The sequence below is a fragment of the Lepus europaeus genome, chromosome 14 (assembly GCF_033115175.1).
Source record: "Lepus europaeus isolate LE1 chromosome 14, mLepTim1.pri, whole genome shotgun sequence".
Lineage (NCBI taxonomy): Eukaryota > Metazoa > Chordata > Mammalia > Lagomorpha > Leporidae > Lepus > Lepus europaeus.
Genome location: NC_084840.1, coordinates 65,071,436 through 65,097,279, shown reverse-complemented (window position 1 = coordinate 65,097,279; position 25,844 = coordinate 65,071,436). Strand labels below are relative to the sequence as shown.

Here is a 25,844-nt window from a genome sequence, read left to right as displayed (position 1 = left end):
GGCTGGCGGCCCGCGACCGCGGAGCATAGAGCGCGAGCGGCTAGAGAGGAAGTGCAGAGGGCGGGCAACCATAGAGTAGAGTCCAGACACACCCAGATGGTCGGTCTCACTCCCCATCGGTCCACTCACAGCTCTCGGGAGGCGAAGCCGGGGAGGAAGCGGAAGTGACGTAGGCAAGTGGGCCGGACCGGTCGTTCGCATGCGCAGTTGCTGGTGTTTACTTCCGCCAGGCCTGGTCTGCAGCGCGGAGATGTTGCACGTGGGATGCCCTTCATGGGGTTCACCGAAATAGCGACCCTGGGTCATGTGAAGGGGCACCTTGGAGGTGACGATGTGGGTCCCAGCGGCGGGACTTCCTTTGCGGTTGGCGCCCTTAGCCCTGGCGGGCACGGGTCGCTTTTGCATTTTGAGGACCCGAGCGACGACGCGTGGAGACCCGCCTCGCCGTGGCTTGTCTGATTCATCCCCGCAGCTGTTGCCCCATCCCGACTTCGGGGAATCGCCTCCGTGGGTATGCAAGCAACGCTTGGACCCTAAGCGTTACGTAAACAGTCGGGGATTGGCTGAGACCTTGGTGCAGGTCCTGCGGGGGAGTCAAAAAGACCCTCGCTCTCTCTTCTTAGAGTGCAATCCAGGTGAGTCTAGCTGAATTGCATTTTCTTGAATGTTCGTCACTTAGGCAGACTTTTATAGACCGCAGGTAGGGTGCTATTGACACTTCCGTTTTCTTGAAGAAGCTTAGTTATTGTCCACGAATGAGACATATTCTTAGATTTTGCTCTCCTCGCACATAGTTAAAAATGCCACCACCACCCCCAAGAATTTTATCCTGTCCTGTGCATCTCCCGTAGACTATAGCAGGATGCTGAGAACACAAGATTTATAGATTTCTAATTCATTTTTTTAAAAAAATTGTTTATTTGAAAGGCAGAGAGACTGAGAACTTCTATCTACTCTTTTCACTCCCCAAATGGCCACAGTGGCCAGGGCTGGGCAAGGCCGAAGCCAGAAGCTTTTTTGGGGTCTCCCATGTGGGTGTAGGGGCTCAAGTAAGTTGGCCATTTTCTGCTGCTTTCTCAGGCTCGTTAGCAGGAAGCTGGATCAGAAGGGGAGCAACCAAGACAGCCTGTGCCGGTATGGGATGCCTTCCCTGCAGGCAACCCACTATGCCACAGCACTGGCCTCTAAATAATAATTGTTAAAACACCCTTTCCTCCCTTGAAGAGTCAGTTTTATTTATGCTTGATTTGATCCTGAGGATCATGAATGAGTAAGTGTGGTAGGCTCCAGGCACTCCTTTTTGTTGCCTTTTTCTTCTAAGAGGTGATGAAACATTGTAATTAAGAGTGCAAGTTGCAGTCACTGACAGAATGGATTGGAAACCGAACTGCACACTTACCGCTTGGAATGTTGCAGTCAAGTGATTAAAATAGAGTAACACCTCATTTGGGAATGTAGTGGGAATGAAAATTAGATAATACATGAATAATACCTAATAAACTTCTGATATTGAGAAAGATTATATTGTTACTTTTGCATCTAAATGTTTTCTTCTGTTATTGTCCTAGGTCCTGGAGTGCTGACTCAGGCATTACTTGAAACTGGTGCCAAAGTGGTTGCCCTTGAAAGTGACAGAAATTTCATTCCGCATTTGGAGGTATATTTCTTGTTCTTAATAATAATTCATTGTTCAGTCAGCTGCCTTAAAGTGAGTTGGTGAGGTAGAACTAAGCACATAATTTATTTTTATAGAATTTCTTCTAGGGGTCTTTTTTTTTTTTTAAGATTTATTTATTTGAGAGACAGAGTTACAGAGCGAGAGGTGTTCGGTCTGCTGGTTCACTCCCCAGATGGCTGCAACGGCTGGAGTTGTGCTAATTCGAAGCCAAGAGCTTCCTCTGGGTCTCCCATGTGGGTGCAGGGGCCCAAGCACTTGGGCCATCTTCCACTGCTATCCCAGACCACAGCAGAGAGCTGCATCAGAAAAAGAGAGCAGCCAGAACTAGAACTAGTGCCCATATGGGGTGCCAGCGCTTCAGGCCAGGGCTTTAACCCCCTGCGCCACAGCGCCAGCCCCTAGGGGTCTTGTCTTAAATATCTTGTTATCCCTAGTGACTAGGACAAGTAAGTATTCCATGCTTGTTGAATGACCAAAAGACTGAGAGTAATGATTTGCTTTGGGGCCCAGCATTGTGGCATAGCAGGTAAAAAGCCTCTGCCTGGGTGCTGGCATCCCGTATGGGTGCAGTTTGAGTCCTGGCTGTGCCACTTCCAATCCAACTCCATGCTAATGCACCTGGGGAAGCAGTGGAAGATGGCTCAAGTGCTTGGGCCCCTATAGCCGACATAGGAGACCCAGAAGAAGCTCCTGACTCCTGGCCTCTGTCTGGTCCAGCCCTTGCTTTTGTGGCCATTTGGGGAGTGAACCAGTGGATGGAAGATCTCCCTCTGTCCTCTGTCCCTCCCTCTCTTTCTCTCTCTCTAACTGTGCCTTTCATATAAACAAAATAAATCTTTAGTTAAAAAGTATTTTTAAAGATTAATTTTCTAGGTCTAACTGTTGTTGGGGCTCAGAAAACAATAACCCATAGTACAGAAGTTTGGAATACTAAGTACTTCGAAGTAAAGGACATTGGAAGCCCCTAGAAGCAGCCTCAGAACTAAGATCTATTTGATATCTCCTGCCCTCTTGTCCATCTCATTCTCCCCTAAAGCCATTGGTAGAAACCAGAATTTCTCTTTGCTGAGGTGAGATATAAAAATTAGAGCTGTTTTTCCCCAAATCAAGCCATAAAACCTCTCATCTCCTGTCTCTTCTCTGTGTGACAGTTAGCCATAACAAAATTCTCTGACCCATCTTACCTGAGAGTAAAGTGAAACCCTCAGTCCAGAAGGGAGCCTGCCTTCTCTACTCAAGAGGAAGGAATGCCACAGAAAGAGGCCAAGAAGAATCTGAGTAGACAGGCTGTGCTGAGTTTCCCCCATTTGTTGTATTACATTAGATCATATCATTTTTCTCCAATCAACATTTCTACACGCTTGGTTATTCCTCATTAAATCTGAGCATACAAATGGATAGTTTTTCCTTGGTCTTTGGGTCTTCATTGTGAAGATTCCTGTTTCATGTAATACTTTGATTAGACATCTTAAAGCTTATCCATTTTAAAATTTTTTAAAAAGATTTTATTTTTATTTATTTGAGAGGCAGAATTACAGACAGTGAGAGGGAGAGACAGAGAAAAGTCTTCCGTCTGCTGGTTCACTCCCCATATGGCTGCTACAGCCAGCACTAGGCTGATCCGAAGCCAGCAACCTGAAGTTTCTTCCAGGTCTCCCATACGGGGGCAGGGGCCCAATCACTTGGGCCATCTTGCACTGCTTTCTCAGGCCATTAGCAGAGAAGTGGATCAGAAGAGGAGCAACTGGGACACAAATAGGCACCCGTGTGGAATGCCGGCACCACAGGCAGAGGCTCAGACCAATTCACCACAGCGCTGGCCCCTGAAGCTTATCTCTTATTAACCTGTCTGTCATTATGGTAGTGTCAACTGTTACCCCTACAATGGGGCATGACGTCTTTCCTCCCCTGCACTCAGCTGCACTCTGGGTGACTTTAAACAGGTTGTGTAACTGGGATCACTGGGCTTAATTCCTCATCTCTACTAGGCTGTGCTCTGCCCCTACTTCCTAAGCGATTGGAGTCTAACTGGAGTGTTAGGTTAATGGGACTATGTAAAATCTGGATTTAGAATTTGAGGCAAGAAAGATTTGGTATGATCAGATACCACTGCACAGAATGAAGGCATTATCCATGTGGATTTTTCAGTGACTCTGCTTCTTAGACAACAGACAAGTTCATGTATCGAGTCAAGAAGTGGAAATTCCTTGCATCATCTGCCAGCTCTTTCTTTTTTTTTTTTTTTAAGAGATTTATTTATTTATTTGAAAGTCAGAGTTACACAGAGAGAGGAGAGTCAGCGAGAGAGAGGTCTTGTGTCAGCTGGTTCACTCCCCAATTGGCCGCAATGGCCGGAGCTGCGCCAATCCGAAGCCAGGAACTAGGAGATTCTTCCAGGTCTCCCACGTGGGTGCAGGGGCCCAAGGACTTGGGCCATCTTCTACTGCTTTCCCAGGCCATAGCAGAGAGCTAGATCAGAAGTAGAGTAGTCGAGTCTTGAACCAGCGCCCATATGGGTTGCCGGCGTTTCAGGCCAGGGTGTAAACCCACTGTGCCAGCTCTTTTTTTCTCTTTCTACTTCCTTTATAAATCTATAGATTCAGTTTCAGAAACTTATACTTCTCTATACCAACTTTCTGACACCTTGAAAAATGGCTTTATCTATGAGCATTATTGCTACTCCACAACTAGCTACTTTGAAAAGAACTGAGGGTGTTAGCCCTGTTAATTGATACCAAATCTGCTGGTTTGTATATGTGAAAAAAAATGGACACATTAAATTGTTCAAACGTTTGAGGTCCCAAAATGTGATTTGGTGAGAATAGCCATCTCTAATTTCAACTAAGAAATTGAAAGCAAGAAATTAACTTTTCTTTTTGTTTGAAAAATGGTCCAGATTCTGGCCGGCACCACGCCTGGCGGCGCCGGCACACTGGGTTCTAGTCCTGGTCCGGGCGCCGGATTCTTCATTATTAAATCTTGCTCAAATGTAGGAGAAATGCTATTTGAAACAAGTAAAAGTTACTTGGAGTTGTCTTTAGTAAAGGTGAAAGTCATGTTTCTGTAACTCTTGAACTATTTTATTAGGGGTTGTGCATTCACGATGCTACCTGGCAGTCAGCAGTTTATGATTTTGGAGATCAGAATAATTTGAGAAAACTACGAAATGCATCAAATGTGAAACCTGTGCCACTTGTTGGTCCAAAATTGAAAAGAAGGTATATTAACTCAAAATCCATTCTTTAACATACCAGTTCTAAGTGGATTATTATTGGTTGCTGTGGATGAAGTATGCTTCTAAAGAAAGGTTGGAGACTATTTTGTAGTAGATTTGAGTACTTGAGATATCATGCTTTTGAGCCATAGGGGAGAAGTGAATTTGTGTGATGACTTTTCACTATTAATATCACAATTAAATGTCTGCTAAGTTTTATGCAGAAAAACCACTAAGTGGGCTGGCGCCGCAGCTCACTAGGCTAATCCTCCGCCTTGCGACGCCGGCACACCAGATTCTAGTCCCGGTCGGGGCACCGGATTCTGTCCCGGTTGCCCCTCTTCCAGGCCAGCTCTCTGCTGTGGCCAGGGAGTACAGTGGAGGATGGCCCAAGTGCTTGGGTCCTGCACCCCATGGGAGACCAGGAGAAGCACCTGGCTCCTGCCATCGGATCAGCGCCGTGCGCCGGCCGCAGTGTGCCAGCCGCGGCGGCCATTGGAGGGTGAACCAACGGCAAAGGAAGACCTTTCTCTCTGTCTCTCTCTGTCTCCCTGTCCACTCTGCCTGTCAAAAAAAAAATTTTTTTTTTAAATGAGAAACCCTTAGATAAAATGCCTGACATCATGACTAAGAGGAAATCAAGGGTTACTTTCCTTTTTGATTCCTAGATGCAATCTAGTTTTAAACTGTGATTGCACAATGATCTTACGAATTGAATTGTTTATTCTGGAACTTTGGCTCTCATTGTGTTTGAATTGTGGAGTGGTAAATCACAGTTGCTAAAGCAAAAGTGCATGGTGCCCTCTCATCATGAGAATAACAAAGTAATAAAGTGTACATTTTTTCCTAACCTCTAAGGGAGTTAACTCTGCTACAAGGTGAGCAAATCAAGGCATTAAAAATCCTGAAATATTTTGAACCTTTTCCATTGGACAAGATATTTAGTTGCCTCCACCTTTAGAAAAAGTAGATGAAATTGGGGCCAGCATTGTGGTATAATGGGTAAAGCCACTGCCTGTGAGGCCAGCATCCCCTGTGGGCACCAGTTTATGTCCCAGCTGCTCTACTTCCAATCCAGCTAATGGCCTGGGAAAAGCAGTGGAAGATGGGTACTTGGGTCCCTGCTACCTGTATGGGAGACCTGGATGAAGCAGCTGGGTCATTGTAACCATCTGGGGAGTGAACCAGTGGGTGGAAGATCTCTCTCTGCTTCATCCTCTCACTCTATCTCTGACTTTAAAGAAATAATAAATCTTGGGCCAGTGCCGCGGCTCATTTGGCAATCCTCTGCCTGTGGCACCGGCACCCTGGGTTCTAGTCCTGGTTGGGGTGCCGGATTCTGTCCCAGTTGCTACTCTTCCAGTCCAGCTTTCTGCTGTGGCCCGGGAGTGCAGTGGAGGATGGCCCAGGTGCTTGGGCCCTGCACCCTCATGGGAGACTAGGAGGAAGCACCTGGTTCCTGGCTTCGGATCGGCGCAGCGCACCTGCTGTAGCGGCCATTTAGGGGGTGAACCAACAGAAAAGGAAGACCTTTCTCTCTGTCTCTCTCTCTCTGTCTAACTCTGCCTGTAAAAATAATAATAATAATAAATCTTTAAAAAAAGACAAGACAAAGTCAATGAAAAATTAAGGGGAAGATGTGGAGTTAACTATTTAATGTTCTAAGTTCATTTTGTGCATGACTGACTAGATTCTCCTAGGAAAAAGTGGTATTCTGGAATGTTCCTGTCTTTTGCTTAAATGTTTTAGTTGTTTTTGTCTACTATGAAATGTCTTTGATTTCTCATGACCACAGGAGATGGCTCACAGGTGTGCCTGAGCCTAGCTGAGATCTCTGAATTTTTGCCTAGTGCTCCAGGTAGCCACTGCAAGGCAATTAGATTCATTTGAAGAAACCTCTTGAACAATTGAAGCTATTGAGATAAAATAAGTATGGGACTGGACGCTGTGGCTTGGCAGGTAAAGCTACTGCCTGCAGTGCCAGCATCCCATATTGGAGTCCCAGGTGCTCCACTCCCAATCCAGCTCTCTGCTATAGCCTTGGAAAGCAGTAGAAGATGGCCTAAGTGCTTGGGCCCCTGCACCCACGTGGGAGACCTGGAGGAAGCACCTGGCTCCTGGCTTCAGAAGGAGCCCAGCTCCGGCTGTTATGGCCATCTGTGGAGTGAACTAGTGGATCTTAGAAAACCTCTCTCTTTCTCTCTCTGCCTCTTTCTCTCTGTTACTCTGCCTTTCAAATAAATAAATAAATCTTTAAAAAAAAAAAAGATAAAATAAAAGGATAAGAATTTGTTGACTGGGCTGGCGCTATGGCATAGCAGGCAAAGCTGCTGCTTTGCAGTGGTAGCATCACATAGGGGCGCTGTTTCGAATCCCAGCTGCTCCACTTCCCATCCAGTTCCCTACTAATGTGCCTAGGAAAGCAAAGGAAAATGGCGCAAGTCCCTAAGCCCCTGCCTAGGGACACTTGGGACACATGGGTCACCCAGAAGAAGCTCCTGGCTCCTGGCTTCAGCCTGGCCTAACCCTGCCATTACAGACATTTGGGGAGTGAACTAGCAGATGGAAGACCTCTCTCTGTAACTTTGCCTTTTAAATAAATAAATTTAAAAAAAAAAAGAATTTGTTGAAGATTGTATTTGCTTTTTGAGTGGGTAGGGGGTACTTTTTCTTGGTAATATTGTATTTTCACCACTTTGTAGACATTAATTGGTTTTTAATTCTCTTGTTAAATTTTAGGTATGTTAGTAATATTTCCTATAAGATATTTGAATTATTACATATTTTCATATTATTACTTTTTGAGGTTGAACTTTGAATTGTTGCAAAGTTAAGCAATTCTGAAATTTTTTAACATATTCTCTCTCTCCTTAGTCCTTAGGAAATAATCTGGATGGAAAACTAGAAGTGGTCTACTGTGACTTCTTTAAATTGGATCCTAGAAAGTGTGGACTAGTAAGACCACCCATTATGATTTCACATGTGCTTTTTCAGAATTTGGGAATAAAGGCACTTCCTTGGTCAGCAGGTGATTTTTGTCATTCACTAAAGGAAATACCTTATTTATCTGGCAGCTCACTTTAGCAGTATACCCTGTTTGTTGACAAGATGTGTGTATGATTTATTTTGTTCAGTTTTTGAACAGATGACCTTACACTGAATATGGATGGCATTGCCCTCTCCTGGACACAACCAGATTATATACACAAAGGCCAAATCCCATGTTAAAGAAAGATGGAAAAAAAATTAATTAAACTAAATGTAAAATTAATATAGCTTGTTAATTCACCTTGCATCATTAAAATATGGTCTAGGAAAAAATGTTAAGAACTTAATTTGAATCTTTTTCTTAACAGGTATTCCCTTAAAAATAATTGGAATCTTCCCAATTAGAAATGAAAGAAAGGCACTATGGAAACTTGTATATGACCTGTATTCCTGCACTTCTATATATAGGCATGGACGAGTAGAACTAAATATGTTCATTAGTGAAAAAGAATACCAGGTAAGTTTTTTTTTTATGTTTTTCTTTATTTTTTAAATTTTTTTTAATTTTTGGTTTTTTTCCAGGTAAGTTATTAACAAGTACCTGTTTTTTGCTTTGAAGGAATTTGTGATTTTTTTTTTTTTTTCTGATTAGGCTTAATCTGTGTTTGGCAATGTTAATTTAGAACTTGACATTTTAAGTTTTTTTTTTAATTGTGGTAAAATATACATACCTTAAAATGGAGCATTTCAACTATTTTCTTTTTTTTTTTTTTTTTTTTCTTTTTTGACAGGCAGAGTGGATAGTGAGAGAGACAGAGAGAAAGGTCTTCCTTTTTGCCGTTGGTTCACCCTCCAATGGCCACTGCGGCCGGCACATCTCACTGATCCGAAGCCAGGAGCCAGGTGCTTCTCCTGGTCTCCCATGGGATGCAGGGCCCAAGGACTTGGGCCATCCTCCGCTGCCTTCCCAGGCCATAGCAGAGAGCTGGCCTGGAAGAGGGGCAACCGGGATAGAATCTGGCACCCCGACCGGGACTAGAACCCAGTGTGCCGGCGCCACAAGGTGGAGGATTAGCCTGTTAAGCCACGGCGCCGGCCTATTTCAACTATTTTCAAATGTGCAGTTCAATGGGATTAAGTGTGCCTACATTGTACGGCCATTACCACCAATAATTCCCAAAATTGTTTCATTATTCTGTATTAAAACTCTGTACCTAATTCTCATACTCCTTTTCCTCCAGACCTAGTAACCGTTATTCTATCTATCTCTTAATCTGACTACTCTAGATACCTCATGTAGGTAGACTCATGTATTTGTCTTTTTGTGTCTGGGTTATTTTACTCAGCATAGTGCCTTTATGGTTTGTCCATGTTGTAGGATATGTACAATTTTATATACTTTAAGGCTGAAGAATACTCCATTCTATGGATACATCACAATTGTGTATCCATTGTATCAGTGAACACTTGATTGCTTCCCCTTTTGTCTATTGTGAATAGTGCTGCCATGAGTGTGAATTTACAAATATCCTTTAGTTCCCTCTTTTCAGTCCTTTTGAGTATGTATCTAGAGGTAGAATTATTCTAATGTTTTCACTTTCCATAATTCATGTACCATTTTACATTCCCACCAGCAGTGCACATTGGTTTCAGTCTCCACATTTTCAGCAATGCTTTTTTTTCTGGAGTACCCATCCTAATGATGTGAAGTTATATTTCACTATAGTCTTGATTTGCATTTTCCTTATATTTAGTCATGTTGTATATCTTTTCATGTCTTATTAACCATTTGTATATCTTCTTTAGAGAAGTACTTATTCATGTGCTTTGCTCATTTTTATTTCACATTTAACATTTGACAGACATAAAGACAGTTCTGATCTACTGGATCACTCCCCAAGTGTCTGCAGTAATAGGGGCTCGGTTAGGGCTGGTGCGATAAGCCAGGAACACAACCCATGTGCTTTACCCACTTTAAAATCCGCTTGTTTGTTCTATTACTGAGTTTTAGGAGCTCTTTATATATACTGGATACTAGTCCCCTACCAGACACATGTTTTGAAGATATTTTCTCTAATTTTGTGGGTTGCTTTTTTCCTCTATTGATAATGTCCTTTGATGCCCAAAGCTTTTAATTAAAAAAAAAAAAAAAAAAACTTTTAAAAAGTTGAGACAAAAAGACTCCCGTCAGGTGACTCACTCTCCAAATGACTACAGTGATGGAGATAGGGCCAAAAGTAGGAGCCAAAAACTAATCCTGGCCCTCCACATGGTGACAGGGACCCAACTACCTAAGCCACCGCTGCTGCTTCCCTGGGTCCTCATTGGCAGAAAGGTGGAAACAGGTGTCAGATCCAGTTTTCAAACCCAGGTACTCTGATGTAGGATACAGGTGTCCCAACCAGTTGCTTAAGTGCCAGGCCAAATGTCTGCCCCCAAAGTTTTTAATTTTGATAAGGTCATGTTTGTCAATTTTTTTATTTTTAAAGATTTATTTATTTATTTGAGAGGTAGAGTTAAAGACAGTGAGAAGAAGAGACAAGAGAGAAAGGTCTTGCTTCCGTTGGTTCACTCCCCAAATGGCCACAATGGCTGGAGCTACGCCGATCCGAAACTAGGAGCCAGGAACTTCCTCTGGGTCTCGCTCGCAGGTGCAGGGGCCCAAGCATTTGGGCCATCCTTCACTGCCTTCCTAAGTTATAGCAGAGAGCCTGATTGGAAGAGGAGCAGCGAGACTAGAACCAGCGGCCATATGGGGTGCCAGCGCCGCAGGCGGAGGATCAACCTACTGCACCATGGTGCTGGCCCCTTGTCTATTTTTTACTGCATGTGCGTTTGGTGTTAAATCTAAGAGGTCATTATCAAATTCGGTGTTGTGAACCATTTCAGATAGCTTTATAATTTTTGCTCTTACTGTTTAGTTCTTGATCTATTTTAAGTTTGATGTTTGTATTTCATGTCAGGTAAGAGTTACTTTGTTTGCAGTTAGATATCTAGTTTTTCCCAATTCTATTTATTGAAAAAACTAACTTCACTTGTTCAGTGGTCTTGGCACCCTTGTTAAAAATCCTTTAAACAGGCCAGTGCCATGGCTCACTAGGCTAATCCTCCGCCTGCAGCGCTGGCACCCCGGGTTCTAGTCCCAGTCAGGGCGCCAGATTCTGTCCCGGTTGCTCCTCTTCCTGTCCAGCTCTCTGCTGTGGCCCGGGAGTGCAGTGGAGGATGGCCCAAGTCCTTGGGCCCTGCACCCGCATGGGAGACCAGGAGAAGCACCTGGCTCCTGGCTTCGAATCAGCGCGGTGCGCCGGCTGCAGCACAGCGGCCACTGCGGGGTGAACCAATGGAAAAGGAAGACCTCTCTCGCTGTCCACTCTGCCTGTCAAAAAGAAAAAGAGAAAAAAATCCTTTAAACAATGTCAAGTAGCTAACCTGGTGAAGATAGCCATGTCCCACATAGGGATACCTGGGTTTCTTGCTCATTTTCTGCTAATGCAGATCCTGGGAGGCAGTGGTGATGACTTAAATAGTTGGGTTCCTGCCACCTACCTGGGAGATCTGGGCATTCCCAGCTGCTAGCTTTGGCTCAGTCCCAATCATTACAGGCATTCGGGGGTAAACCAGTGGATGAGAGCTCTCCCACTGACTGTGAAAATAAATTTTAAGTAATAAAGAAAAATCATTTAGCCATATGAGTATGTGTGAGGGTCTGTTTATAGGCTATGTTTGTATTGGGAGGAGAAGGTATTTGGTCTGGGGCCGGTGCTGGGGTACAGTGGGTTAAGACAGCTGTGGGGCCGGCACTGTGGCGTAGTGGGTAAAGCCACTGCCTGCAGTGCTTGCATCCTATATGGACGCCGGTTCAAGTCCCAGCTGCTCCTCTTCCAATCCAGCTCTCTGCTATGGCCTGGGAAAACAGTAGAGGGTGGTCCAGTTCCTTGGGCCCCTGCACTCACGTGGAAGGCCCAGAAGAAGCTCCTGGCTCCTGGCTTTGGATCAGCTCAGCTCCAGCCATTGAGGCCAACTGGGGAGTGAACCAGCTGACAGAAGACCTCTCTCTCTCTCTTTCTCTCTCTCTGTGTAACTCTTTTATATAAATAAATAAAAACTTTATTAAAGAAAAAAGACATCAGCTGTAGTGCTGACCTCCCATGTGGGTACTAGTTTTGAATCCTGGCTCCTCTACTTTCCGTCCAGCTCCATGCTGATGCGCCTGGGAAAGCAGCAGAGGGCCCAAGTGCTTGGGCCCCTGCCACCCACATGGGAGCCCAGGATGAAGCTTCTGGCTCCTGGCTTTGGCTTGGCCGAGTCCTGGTCATTGTGGCCATTTGGGTAGTGACCCAGCAGATGGAAAATCTCTTTCCTCCTTTATCTCTGTTGCTCTGCCTTTCAGATCAATAAGTAAATGTTTAAAAAGAGAATAATAATTTGGTCTGGCGCTGCCAGGGCTACCACAAGTAGGACTCAAATTCAGTAAATTTATAGCAGGCTAATTTTTTTGAAGTTGATAATTTTATATGACCCTTGACAGAAAAAAGGTTCTCCACCCCAGTCTATTTGTTTGGCCTATGCCAATACCATACTGTGTTGTTACTGTAGCTTTAGAGTTAGTTTTAAAATCAGAAACTGTGGCCGGCACCGTGGCTCAATAGGCTAATCCTCCGCCTGCGGCACCAACACACCAGGTTCTAGTCCTCGTCGAGGCGCCAGATTCTGTCCCGGTTGTTCCTCTTCCAGTCCAGCTCTCTGCTGTGGCCTGGGAGTGCAATGGAGGATGGCCCAGGTGCTTGGGCCCTGCACCTGCATGGGAGACCAGGAGGAGGCACCTGGCTCCTGGCTTCGGATCAGCGTAGCGCACCGGCTGCAACTCGCCGGCCGCGATGGCCACTTGCAGGGTAAACCAACAGAAAAAGGAAGATCTCTCTCTCACTCTCACTCACTAACTCTGCCTGTCAAAAAAAAAAAAAAAAAAATCAGAAACTGTGATTCTTCCAACTTTGTTCTCTTTTAAGATTATTAAAGTTCGCCGGCGCCGTGACTTAACAGGCTAATCCTCCGCCTTGTGGCGCCGGCACACCGGGTTCTAGTCCTGGTTGGGGCGCTGGATTCTATCCCGGTTGCCCCTCTTCCAGGCCAGCTCTCTGCTATGGCCCGGGAAGGCAGTGGAGGATGGCCCAAGTCCTTAGGCCCTGCACCCGCATGGGAGACCAGAAGAAGCAACTGGCTCCTGGCTTCGGATCAGCACGGTGCGCTGGCCGCAGCAGCCATTGGAGGGTGAACCAATGGCAAAAAGGAAGACCTTTCTCTCTGTCTCTCTCTCTCACTATCCACTCTGCCTGTCAAAAAAAAAAAAATTATTAAAGTTCATCAGAGTTCCCAGAGATTCCATATGAATTTTAGGATGGAAAATATTTCTGCAAAAAGTGTTGTGATTTTGATAGAGATTACATTGAATCTGTAGATCATTTTGGTAGTATTGGCACCTTAACAATATTAAATCTTCCAGTCCATGAACATGGTGTATTTTCATTTAGTTGTGTCTTTAATTTATTTCAGTAATGTTTTATGTATAAGTTTTTTACACTGCTTAGTTAATTCCTAAAGTTTTGTGGTTTTTTTGTTTTTGTTTTTTAGATTTATTTATTTATTTGAAAGGCAGAGTTGGAGAGGTCTTCCATCTGCTAATTAGAAGATCCCCAAATGACTGTAACAGCCAGGGCTGGGCAGGCCAAAGCCGGAAACTAGGAATTTCATCTAGGTCTCCCACATGGGTGGGAGAAGCACTTGGGTCATCTTTCACTGCTTTTCCAGGCACATTAGCAGAGAACTGGATTGGAAGTGGGGCAGCTCTGACTGGAACTGGTGCCTATATGGAATGGTAGCATTGCAGATACCAGCTAAATGCACTACATCACAATGCTGGCCCCTGCTTTTTAATGCTATTATAAATTGAATTTTTCTATTAAAAATTTTTATTTTCCAGTTACACTTTGATGGTAAATAAAAAATAAAACAGATTTTTCTGTCCTGTAACTTTATTGAATTAGTTTATTCTGACCCTTTTTTTGTTGTTGTTGTTGTATCATTGGGATTTGTAGACTTGACAGATAACAGAATTACCTCAATTTATTTTAATGATCTTAATTTACTTTCTTTTTGATTCTGTAATCAGATAGCATTTAATTACATAAAATAGAAAGTGTCCCAGAAGAGGTTGGCTTTATAGAGAAAAGGGCTAAAGAACGCAGAAACAAAAAGTGGATTGATCATTCTAAAGTTACTTTCATTGCAAGACAGGGAAAGGAAACAGCACAAAAGAAAAATCACTGGTTGTCATCAGCTTACTTCAGCTTACCCTGTCTGTATAAGAGATAAAGCAGTACGAACTTTTTTTCATTTTTTTCATTTTTGTTTAATGAATCCATTTTTACATCGATACAACTTTAGGAATACAGTGGTTCTTTCCCCTATAACCTCCCCCTCCCCGGCTCCCATCCCATCTCCCATTCCCTCTCCCATCTCCTTCTTCGTTATCGATCATTTTTAGTATGACTTTATATACAGAGGACCAACTCCATGCTAAGCATAGACTTCAACAATTTGCACCCGTGCACACACAGAACATAGAGAGTACAGTTTGGGGAGAGAATTTTCAGTTGATTCTCATATTACATTTCAATAGGGAAAGAGGTCCTAACTGGGGAGCAAGTGCACAGTGACTACTGTTGTTCCTTCAACAATTGACACTCTTTTTTATGATGTCGGTGATCAAGGCTCTTGCCATGGGCTGCCAAGGCTATGGAAGCTTTTTGTGACCATAGACTCCATCGGTATTTGGACACGGCCATAAGCAAAGTGGATGTTCTCTCCTCCCCTCAGAGAAGAGTGTATCCTTCTTTGATGACCCTTCCTTTCCTCTGAGGTCTCAAGAGATCCTCCACATAGGATGTCTTTTTGTCACAGAGTCTTGTCTTTGCATGCCTGGAATGCTCTCGCTGGCCTCTCAGGAAGCCTTGATTCTGAGGTCAGAGTGTTATTTACAGCAAATGTCATTCTAGGAGTCTGCTGTGTGGACTGCTTTCATGTTGGTCCTTTCTTCCTTTTTAATTCTATTATTTTACCGAGTACTTGATGTTATTTATATCGTCCCTTTTAAACTTAAACCAGTCGCTCTGTTGCCTTTAACATTTAATATGATCATTGTAATAGTGAAGATGGCGTTTATACCACCGATTCTTATGGGTTTGGAGCCACATGATTAGTTCTTAGGCTATACCCTGAGGAGGTAAGACTATATGCCTGTGTGTAGAACTATACTGTTTCACAGTTTTAGACTGCCTCCTTCAGAAAATGTTTTTTTCTACCCAGAATGCTTCATGTTAGTAATCTCTTGATCTGATACGATAGAATGTCTTTATTGTGAGACAGCTCTGGGTTAGGATAGTACAGCAAGAAAAGAAGGAATGCTTTATTCACCTCAACCGAGATGTAAGTAAATACTGACTAGCCCTGAAAGTACAGCAGGGGCTCAGATCCTTGTAGCTGCACGGAGTATATAAATGAAAGAGTAAAAGGAAGAGACACAGGAAATGTTTCACCAGATTTTATTGTGCACTAGGAAAATGTCCCAGTGGCATGTGCCGCTTTTACCTGGAACCTTTTTGAATGTGGTTTCCTTCCTTCATAGTGCCTTCATTCACTGAAGTAATCTCCTCTGTCAGGGGTCAACCGTGACAATTCTTGCCTCAAAATTTAATAGCCCACTTGAAAAGTATTTCTTTTTTTAAGATTGATTTATTTATTTGAAAGGCATAGTTACAGAGAGGCAGACAAAGAAAGGTCTTCATCCACTGGTTCACTCCCCAAATGTCTGCAACAGCCAGGGCTCTGCTGCTTCGAAACCAGTAGCCAGGAGCTTCTTGGGGTCTCCCATGCTGGTGCAGGGACCCAAGGACTTGGGCCATCTTCCACTGCTTTCCCAGGCCATAGCAGAGAGCTGGATAGGAAGTGGAGCAGCTGGGACTCAAAGTGGCACCCGTATGGGATGCCGGCACTGCAGGTTGCAGCTTTATCCGTTGCGCCACAGCACCAACCCCCCAGAAAAGTATTTCTAACACATGTATCCTCACAGTTTATACCGTAAGTTATTTAATTATTGGAATTAGCTAGAGTCCATAGGGCAGAAATTGTTTTGTTCACTTCCATAACTAAATGATTAACTATGTTCTATTCCATTTTTTTAACTGAAATTTTCCCTGGTAAGCCACATAAAGGCAAGCAGTCTCAACTGTATTATATTTTAAGTGTACTGGATGAAATATTTTCCAAAATGAAAGTTTAAAAACTCTGAAATTGTTAAAGAATTTGGATTTAATTCTAGTTTTTAAAATTTGGGGTGCTATTAAAACCTAATCCTTAATTTTGCTTGATTATAGTTGTATAAAATATGTACTTTTTTTTCTCTTCTTGCTAGAAACTAATGGCAAATCCAAGAAATCCAAACTTGTATCAAGTATTAAGTGTGCTCTGGCAAGTTGCTTGTGAGATTAAGGTGCTCCATGTGGTGAGTAAAACCCTTCTAAATTTCAGGAGAGTGTTTTTTGGGGGAGTGGGCATTTGGTGCAGCAGTTCAGCTGCCACTTAGCACTTTGATGCGGGATGTAGGTGTCTTAACTGCCAGACTCAGTACCAGCCCCCAAGCCTTGTCTTTGGTATTTTAGCTGTGATTTGAAAATATTCTTATTTTGAAATTTTTTTCTTTATAGAATTATTTTTCAGTTGGGGTCATATTTTAAAATTGCTTCATGAGCAAAATTGCTTATGTAAAAGAAATGCTTCTTAATCTGAGGTGTCTATTTTAATATATCCTTATGTCCTTCCATATTCAGTTTAGTTTGATTAAAAGGTGTTTCCAATATGATAGAGTGAAAAGCAGCTTCACATTGATCTAATAACCCTTAAACTACTGATTCTGACTATAATTTGGAAATGTTAGTTAGCTGTTAAAAACAGCCTTTATTGCAAAGTTACATCAAAAGTTACTCTCCTTTGGCCGGCGCCGTGGCTCAACAGGCTAATCCTCCGCCTCGCGGTGCCGGCACACCGGGTTCTAGTCCCGGTCGGGGCTCCGGATTCTGTCCCGGTTGCCCCTCTTCCAGGCCAGCTCTCTGCTGTGGCCAGGGAGTGCAGTGGAGGATGGCCCAAGTACTTGGGCCCTGCACCCCATGGGAGACCAGGAGAAGCACCTGGCTGCTGCCATCGGATCAGCGCGATGCGCTGGCCGCAGCGCGCCAGCCACGGCGGCCATTGGAGGGTGAACCAACGGCAAAGGAAGACCTTTCTCTCTGTCTCTCTCTCACTGTCCACTCTGCCTGTCTCAAAAAAAAAAAAAAAAGTTACTCTCCTTTATCTAAGTAACAGATAACATTGCTGATACCAGGGTGGACCTTCGATCATTCGTTTCTTTATGTAAGAGAAAAGGAGTGAGTGGGTGTTCAGCCTGACAGTTAAGATGCTTGTGACCCCTATCAGAGTACCTGGGTTGGATTCTAATCCTGGATCCTGACTCTAGCTTCCTGCTACTGCAGGTCCTGAGGGGAGCAGTGATGACTGAAGCCACTGGGTTACTGCCACCCACTGGATTCTGTTTCCTAGCTTTGGAAAACAAACCAGCTAATGAAAGTTTTTCCTATGTCTCTCTGCCCCTTAAGCAAATAAGAAAAGGAGATGTGTATTATTCAATTGTCATACTTTTTAATTAAGTCCAGTTAGACTATGACCTAGATTTAGTTCATAAGCAAGGTTTTAAGGCTGTAACAATTGGAGGCACTATGACAAAGGAGCAATAAAAGAAAAGCTGTTTTTGTTTTTGTTTTTTCTCCTCTCAAGGAGCCTTGGTCATCATTTGATGTATATACCCAAAATGGGCAGCTGAAAAAGCCAAAGCATAAGGTAAGAAAATACCTTTCTCTTTATCCATGTTACTGGAAACCTTTTATTTTCTTTGAGATTATCTGATTCCCTGTATTTATTTTGAGTTTTGGTTTTATTGTTTGTTTATGTGACAGAGAGACAGAAGTTTCCATCCACTGTTTCACTCTCCAGACACTCAAAACAGCTATAAGTGGGCCATGCCTAAACATGGAGCCAGAAATTCAATCCAGGTCTCCAAAGTGGATGGCAGAGAATTTATGGCTCCTGGCTTTAGCCTGATCCAGCTCTGGATCTTGCAGGGATTTGAGGAGCGAACTGGCAGATGGGATATCTCTGTCTGACTCTGAACGTCTGTCTTTCTGTCTGTCTACCTTTCAAGTAAATAAATTTTTGTAATTGAAACAATTATAAGTAAATAATTTTATTTTATCCTTAGGATCTGGTTGTGGTGTTAGGCCTTGAATATAGCAAGAACTCAGTACATATTAGCATGGTGTTTGAGATTTGATTCCACCCTGCTTACAGAATAGTAAGCTGTTAGTGTTTCTCGTATGCTGGCCAAAGACGCAGGCTCCTGGATCAAAGGACTGTGTGTGTACCTCTGGCCCACGGAGTGATGTGGTGTGACATGGCTCGGTTGCATGCTGCTCATGCAGTGACTGCATGTCAGCTGAGAGATGCAGAGCTGAGAGAATCATCTCCTTTGTAGCAAACGTTAAGCAGGCCTGCTGTTTGTCCTGGAGAGAGAGGTTATTTAATTCCTAAAGTCAGTGCAGACAACTCCGACAAAAGGCCCAGGTAAAGAGTGGTTATGGCTTTGCCTTGGCTTGCTGAACAAGAAAATCTAAAGACACACAGGATCTGTGATGGTTGTGTCTTCCAACAGATAGCTTGAAGGAACAAATGAACAGTGTCATGCTCTGGCTGTAGTTTATGACTGACACAATTTATTTTCCCTCCTCTTCAGGATTTATTAGAACAAATACAGCAAAACTTGTATTTTATTCGAATGACTCCTCGTCGAAATTTATTCACAGAAAACTTAACTCCTATTAACTATGATGTATTTTTTCATATGGTAAAGCACTGTTTTGGGAAGCGCAATGCAAGACTAATAGAACATTTAAGGTAAGTAAAAAGAATAAAAGCAGCTATAAAAGTAGCAGCTTCATGCAAGAATAAATTTTCATAGACATGGTTTTTCATATGTTATGAAAAAAGTAAGGTTACCACGTTTTCACTGCTCTTTCCTTCTTCCTGGTTTTCCATATCATCTCTCACTGAACTTCATTTTCTTTCCTTCAAAAAACAATTAGTGATGCCTACAACTTGCTCTGTCTTTGTCAGAATATAGGCCAGGTTTAACCTACAGAAAGAACTAGATGCCTGCCACCAGCTACGATGGAGAAGGCAGTATTATTGGTAGCATACCCACTGTCTACGTCTTGGCATTGCCTGTCTTCAGTGCTTCTGTTTCCTAGACAAAGTAGGATGGGTCGTTATATCATAGGTCTCCTTGTCCTGAATCAGACTTTATATTTCTACCTAAAGCTTTATAAAATTATAGCTACTACTACCTACTTTGTATTTGTGTAAAAAGTATTCTTACATAGGGCCAGTGTGTGCAGTCATGGGTTCTGCATTTCACCTTATAATCAGTCCATTGAGTCATTCAAGTATTGTCAGAGGATGGGTTAAGTGTTAAAATAAATGATAAACTTGATCATCATTTAGTATATAATGCTGAACTATTGACTGGACAATATTTATAAAAACAAATGTTGGGGGTACAGTGCACAGTAGTTAATCCTCTGCCTGTGGCACTGGCATCCCATAAGGGCACCAGTTCTAGTCCTGGCTGTTCCTCTTTTGATCCAGCTCTTTGCTATGGCCTGGAAAACAGTGGAAGATGGCTCAAGTGCTTGGGCCCCTGCACCCAGGTGGGAGACCTGGAGGAGGCTCCAGGCTCCTGGCTTCAGGTTGGCCCAACTCCGGCCTTTGTGGCCATTTGGGGAGTGAACCAGCGGATTGAACACCTTTCTCTCTGTCTCTCCTTCTCTCTATCTGTAACTCTATTTCTCAAACAAATAAATAAATAAAAATCTTAAAAAGATATTGGGGTTGGTGCTGTGTTGTAGGGGATAAAGTCATTTCCTACAGTGCTGGCAACCCATATGGGTGCCAGTTCTAGTCCCGGCTGTTCCACTTCCAATCCAGCTCTCTGCTGTGGCCAGGAAAAGCAGTGGAAGATGGCCCAAATGCTTGGGCCCCTGCACCCACGTGGGAGATCTGGAAGAAGCTTCTGGCTCCTGGCTTGATTGGTACAGCTCCGGCCATTGTGGCCATATAAGGAGTGAACCAGTGTTTGGAAGACACACCTCTCTCTCTCCCTCCCCCTCCTTCTCTCCCTCCCTCCCCACCCCCTTTCCCTCTCCCCCTGTCTGCCTCTCTGTAACTCTGCCTTTCAAATAAATAAATAAATCTTTTTTAAAAATGTTAAAAGTGACAATAGACTAGAAAAATTTTTTTACCTTGCCACTTTTTGGTAGTGGTTATTTTAAAAGAAAATAGAGGGGCCGGCGTTGTGGCGCAGTGGGTTAAAGCCCTGGCCTGAAGCGACAGCATCCCATATGGGCGCTGGTTCAAGACCCGGCTGCTCCACTTCCTGTCCAGCTCTCTGCTATGGCCCAGGAAAGCAGTAGAAGATGGCCCAAGTCCTTGGGCCCCTGCACCCACGTGGGAGACTGGGAAGAAGCTCGTGGCTCCTGGCTTCGGATCAGCACAGCTCTGGCCATTGCGGTCATCTGGGGAGTGAGCTATCGGATAGAAGACCTCTCTCTCTCTCTCTCTCTCTCTCTCTAACTCTGACTTTCAAATAAATAAATCTTTAAAAAAGAAAATAGAAAAATAAGGAATAAATAGGATAAATCATAGTATAGAATGTTAAAAATTCCCCCTGGATATCTCTGTTGATTGAACAAGATTACATTCAATATCACAAAGCACTGGAAATGTTTTCTACCAAAATATTTTGTTAAAATCAGTTACTTGTCAGCAGCTTTTCGGTGGTTGCTTGCTAGGCTAAATATAGAGGAGTTTTCTGCTTCACAAGTTGCTTACCAGTGATGGTTATGTAAAAATGTAAACAGTAATTCCCACTTTGAAAACTGCCAAAGAATAGCTTCTACAGGTTGTGCTTATTGTATGTACTTCTACATAAACAGAAATACAGTTAAGAATATTTTTGCAGAAAGTGAAAGGATGAAAGAGATAGGCAAGAGAGTTATTTAAAGGGTAGTTGATAAATTAGAACTTTATGTAAGAATGGATCACATGTTATATTCTGAGTCTTATGTGTTCTTTACAAGCTAGCTATGAAACTTGAGGGATAAACATAAAGTTGTAGATACTATATGGAAGCTCTTGACCTAAATATGATTAATTATGTATGAGTTAGGCACTTTAAGTTGGTCTTAGAAGTGGTCTCTATCAATATTAACTGAGAGTTATCAAAATGAATTGGGCTGGCATTGTGGCCTAGCAGGTAAAGCACCACTTGTGACACCAGCATCCCATTTGAGCACCAGTTCATGTCCCAGCTGCTCCACTTCCAATCCAGCTTCCTGCTGATGGGAAAAAGTAGTGGAAGATGGGCCAGGTGCTCGGGACCCTGCTACCCATGTGGGAGACTCAGCGGAAGCTCCTGGCTTTGGCCTGGCCCAGTGTTAGCTGTTGTGGCCACATAGGTAATGAACTAGCTGTTGGAATATCTCTTTCTCTCTGTCTGTCTCTCTCTCTCTCTAACTCTGACTTTCAAACAGATAAATTTTTTTCAGTGAAGTGTGTTTGTTTACTTGTATTTTACAGGTCATTGAGTCCAGTTGATGCAATGGATATATTGATGCAAACAAGAAAAAATGAAAAAGTGAAAGTAACTGGCATGTATCCTCAAGACTTTAAACGCCTTTTTGAAGCTATAGAGTGTTCCAAAGATTATACCCATAAATGGCTATATGATGACAGCATGGAGAACACATATGCAGAAAACTAGACTGTCAAGACATCAGCTGGAGCAGTTTTTAACATAGATGAAAAAGAACTGAGTTTGGAAACCTTACCTCCTTTCAACAGAAAACTGTTCTTGTATTGCACAGATTAGGCAGATCATTCTGATAATTCCACTGGTCTGTTGGCTAAAACAGGACTGCTATTTTATTTACAACGGAATAAAATGAAAACTTCAGTTAATTGTGGGTTTGATCAGATTGAATTTGTTCTGCTTTAAATTTTTCTGTACTGTAAATATATTGGTAGTTGTGGGTATTACCAGCTGAAACTTATTTTTAAATAAGTTTTTTGTCCCAACATCTTATATTGTATTAATTTAAATATTCCACTTTGAGTGTTGCTGCATTTTGCATCCTTCTGTGAGAAGGAGAGGGCAGGAGTTTGTATATTATTATCTTAGGAAACAAATTAAATTGATTTAAGAGGTTTATTTTACCTTCCAATTTGTTGGAATGTAATATCAAGTACTGTACAATGAACGTATTTAAATTTTAATTTTTTTTAGAAATTAAAATATTTTAAGTAACAAGATTTTGTGGTATCTTTTTTTTTTTTTTTTTTAAGTGAAAGAGTTATCGAGAGAGACAGAATGAGAAGGAGAGAGAGAGAGAGAGATCTTCCATCTGCTGGTTCATTCCCCAAATGGCTGCAACAGCCAGGACTGAGCCAGACCAAAGCCAGGAGGCAGGAGATTCTACTGGGTCTCCCGTGTGGGTGACAGGGACCCAAGGACTTGGGCCATCCTCCTTTGCTTTAGTTGTCCATTCACTAAAAAGTAAATACTCTGTGAGGTGTGGTATATATTAATGGTTGTTCATGGTAGCAGTAAGGTGCACCCAAGAATTTGAAATTAAAGGTTAGCTTTTTTTTTTTTTTTTTTTAACAGGCAGAGTGGATAGTGAGAGAGAGAGACAGAGAGAAAGGTCTTCCTTTTTGCCGTTGGATCACTCTCCAATGGCCGCTGCAGCCAGCGCTTCTCTCTGATCCGAAGCCAGGAGTCAGGTGCTTCTCCTGGTCTCCATGCAGGTGCAGGGCCCAAGGACTTGGGCCATCCTCCACTGCCTTCCCGGGCCATAGCAGAGAGCTGGCCTGGAAGAGGGGCAACCGGGATAGAATCCGGTGCCCCAACTGGGCCTAGAACCCGGTGTGCCAGCGCTGCAAGATGGAGGATTAGCCTGTTAAGCCACGGCGCCGGCCAATTACAATTAGCTTTCTTGCTAATTGTAAAAACCTAGATAAGAATTTTCAGAAGAGGTTAACTAAAGGTTGATAGTTTTGTTACAATTAACAATGAAGAGATAAGTCAACTTCAGAAAGCCAAGGAGGCAGAACTCTGCTGATGACTGTGAGAAAGATTGTAAATATGGCTCAGAGGGATTAATTGATTTTTTTAGGAGAGTGGGCGGGGTCAACCAACCAAAGAAGCACATTTAGGGCACAGTGTGGTGGTGCAAGAGTTAGGCTGCTGCCAGTTGGAGTCCTGACTGCCCCACTTCCAATCTTGCTCTCTGCTAATAGGCCTGGGGAAGCAGCAGAAGATGGTTCTTGGCTCCTATCTTTGGCCTGACCCAGCCCCAGCCCTTGCAGCCATTTGGAGAGCAAACCAGTGGATCAAAGATTCTTTCTGTGTTACTCCCTATCTCCATGAGTGTGCATCTCGAATAAATAAGTCTTATGTACTTGAAAGGTAGAGAAACAGATTTTCTGTCCTTTGGTTCATTCCTCAGATGCTCCCAACAGCTAGGGCTGGGCTAGGCTGAAGCTTGGAGCTTGGAACTCCATTTGGGTCTCCCATGTGGTTAGCAGGAACTCAGGTACTTAAGCTACAGTCTCATGCCCCCTAGGATGCTGAGACCTGTGCTAGCACTCCAGTATGGGATGCTGATATCCCAAGTAGCGAATTAACCCACTGTGCTCTAGCAACCACCTCAGAGAAGCACATTTTGCTGTTAGCTTAAATAAAAGGCATTGACTATGCTGCTAGAAACATGTAGGAGTTGAAAGATGGATTAATGCTTCAAAGGTGCTATATGCTCTGAGAAAACAGTGTTGCTTCAGTTAGTACCTGAGAAGACTTGAAAAGGTCAAAGATTTATAGTAACTGCTGTGGACAGAGTTAAGAAAGGATACCATGGCAAACATCTCCAAATTCACAAAATTTACAGTGGTATCACTAGTCTAGTCTATTGTTTATTTTTCTTCAGCCATGGTACTGGTGCAATGGAGAACATGGGTGAAACGTGTTAAGGTGATGTCCATTATGTAGAGTGAGAAATTAGTTTAACATCCAATATCTTTCAAATGGAATGGATGCAGCCTAAAGACAGTGCATCTCTGCATTGGAGGAACATAGTTGATGATCCCCAACCACTGTCCTCTGAATCCACCACTGTGGTCATGTGGGCTGCTAGCAGCTAGTGGTGGAGGTCTCAGGGCAGGCCCATTCTGCTGAATCAGAACCCCACACAGCCATTTTGGCTCAAGGTCAGGCTGAAGTTTTCTTGGAGTTTTTCTGCAAATACTCTTCATACCCAATCTCCTTTCCCTCTCTTTCCAGAGTCAGACCTGTAGTCACAGCCCAAAAATTTCATCCTGCCTTTCTTATTCATTTTTTATTAACCTCTTGCATGCCTAATCCCTTCTTGGCACCTGCTTCTCTTCGTACTTAAACTAACCCAGGAGTCAAGGAATTTCAGAGTACTGGGAACGAACTGTCTAAAACAAGCAAGTGTTAGCCAGGTTTTTTTGTTTTTGATTTTGTTTTTTTTTTAAAGATTTTATTCATTTGAGAAGTAGAGTTACAGACAGTGAGAAGGAAAGACAGAGCGAAAGGTCTTCCTTCTGTTGGTTCACTCCCCAGATGGCCACAATGGCTGGAGCTGCACCAATCCAAAGCCAGGAGCCAAGTGCTTCTTCCCAGTCTCCTGTGGGGATGCAGGGGCCCAAGCACTTGGGCCATCTTCTACTGCACAGGACTAGAACCGACACCTGTATAGGATGCCAGTGCCACAGGTGGAGGACTAACCTGCACCACAGCGCCGGCCCCCAACTAGGTTTTAAATTAAACTCTGGTGTTAAAGATACCAGATGAGGGTGGGGGTTGTGGTGTAGCAGATAAGCCATGGCTTGTGATGCCTACATCCCTTATTGGAGTGCTTAGGTTCGAGTCCTGGCTCCACTTTCAATCCAACTTCCTGCTAATGTGCATCCTGGGAGGCTTTAGATGGTGGCTTAAGTACTCAGTCTCTGCTACCCGTGTGAGAGACCCAGATGGAGTTCCAGGAGCCTGATTTTGGCCTGGCCCACCCCAGGCTGTTGTGGGCATTTGGGGAGTGAACCAGCAGATGGAAGATCCCTCTCTATGTTTCTCTGCATTTCAAGTAACAGTAACAAAGATAACAAATGTGGAATGAGTCCAAGGCCCAGCACCAAGTGATTGAGGATTAAAGATTTAGAAAGATAGTTTAACAAAGGGTCTTTCAGTTTTGCTGGTGGCTGAGAATCATGGATAGTTTTCTGGTTTGTTTGGATCCCCCAAACAAATGAATTTAGTAGGCTGTGAAAACAGAATATTGAGAACATGGACTGATAGATGTCTCAAGAAAAGGTTTCCCTAGGAGAGTGAAACAGCTGCTCATACAATCAGCTCTAGATAATATTGTGCCCAGGAAGAGCTAAAGGCTTGTCCCCACAGGAGACTCCTTTAATATCATTTAATAATATATTGTTTTGGGAATATTGAATATTGTAATAAGAAAATAGATGTTTTTCTCTAGAACGCATAAGAATTGTCAAGGTAAATGCAGAAGATGATTTGAATTAACACAGGAATGCTGTGTATTTGTGCGTTTTAAAAAACAGTTCATGCTATTGTGGCATATATTATTATTTGTTTCTCATCATTAAACTGTGGGATGGCATTTACCAGGTTACTTAGCTGGGCCTTGGTTTGTCATGTGCAAAATC

At 43.2% G+C, this 25,844-nt stretch overlaps 1 protein-coding gene across 4 annotated transcripts; it reads left to right on the top strand.

The window, feature by feature from the left end:
* Nucleotides 1–218: 218 nt before the first annotated feature.
* Nucleotides 219–22,402, top strand: TFB2M (transcription factor B2, mitochondrial). 4 transcript variants are annotated; one of them, XM_062210730.1, is made up of 8 exons: nt 219–635; nt 1,569–1,657; nt 7,767–7,920; nt 8,249–8,397; nt 16,351–16,440; nt 17,766–17,828; nt 18,778–18,938; nt 21,678–22,402. In XM_062210730.1, exons 1-8 carry the CDS (start codon nt 332–334, stop codon nt 21,859–21,861), a joined length of 1,194 nt encoding a protein of 397 aa, XP_062066714.1. In that variant the 5' UTR covers nt 219–331; the 3' UTR covers nt 21,862–22,402. The 4 variants fall into 4 exon arrangements, with proteins under 4 accessions (XP_062066714.1, XP_062066715.1, XP_062066717.1 ...); XM_062210731.1 differs by lacking the exon at nt 21,678–22,402 and adding an exon at nt 20,028–20,260; XM_062210733.1 differs by lacking the exon at nt 16,351–16,440.
* Nucleotides 22,403–25,844: the final 3,442 nt, after the last annotated feature.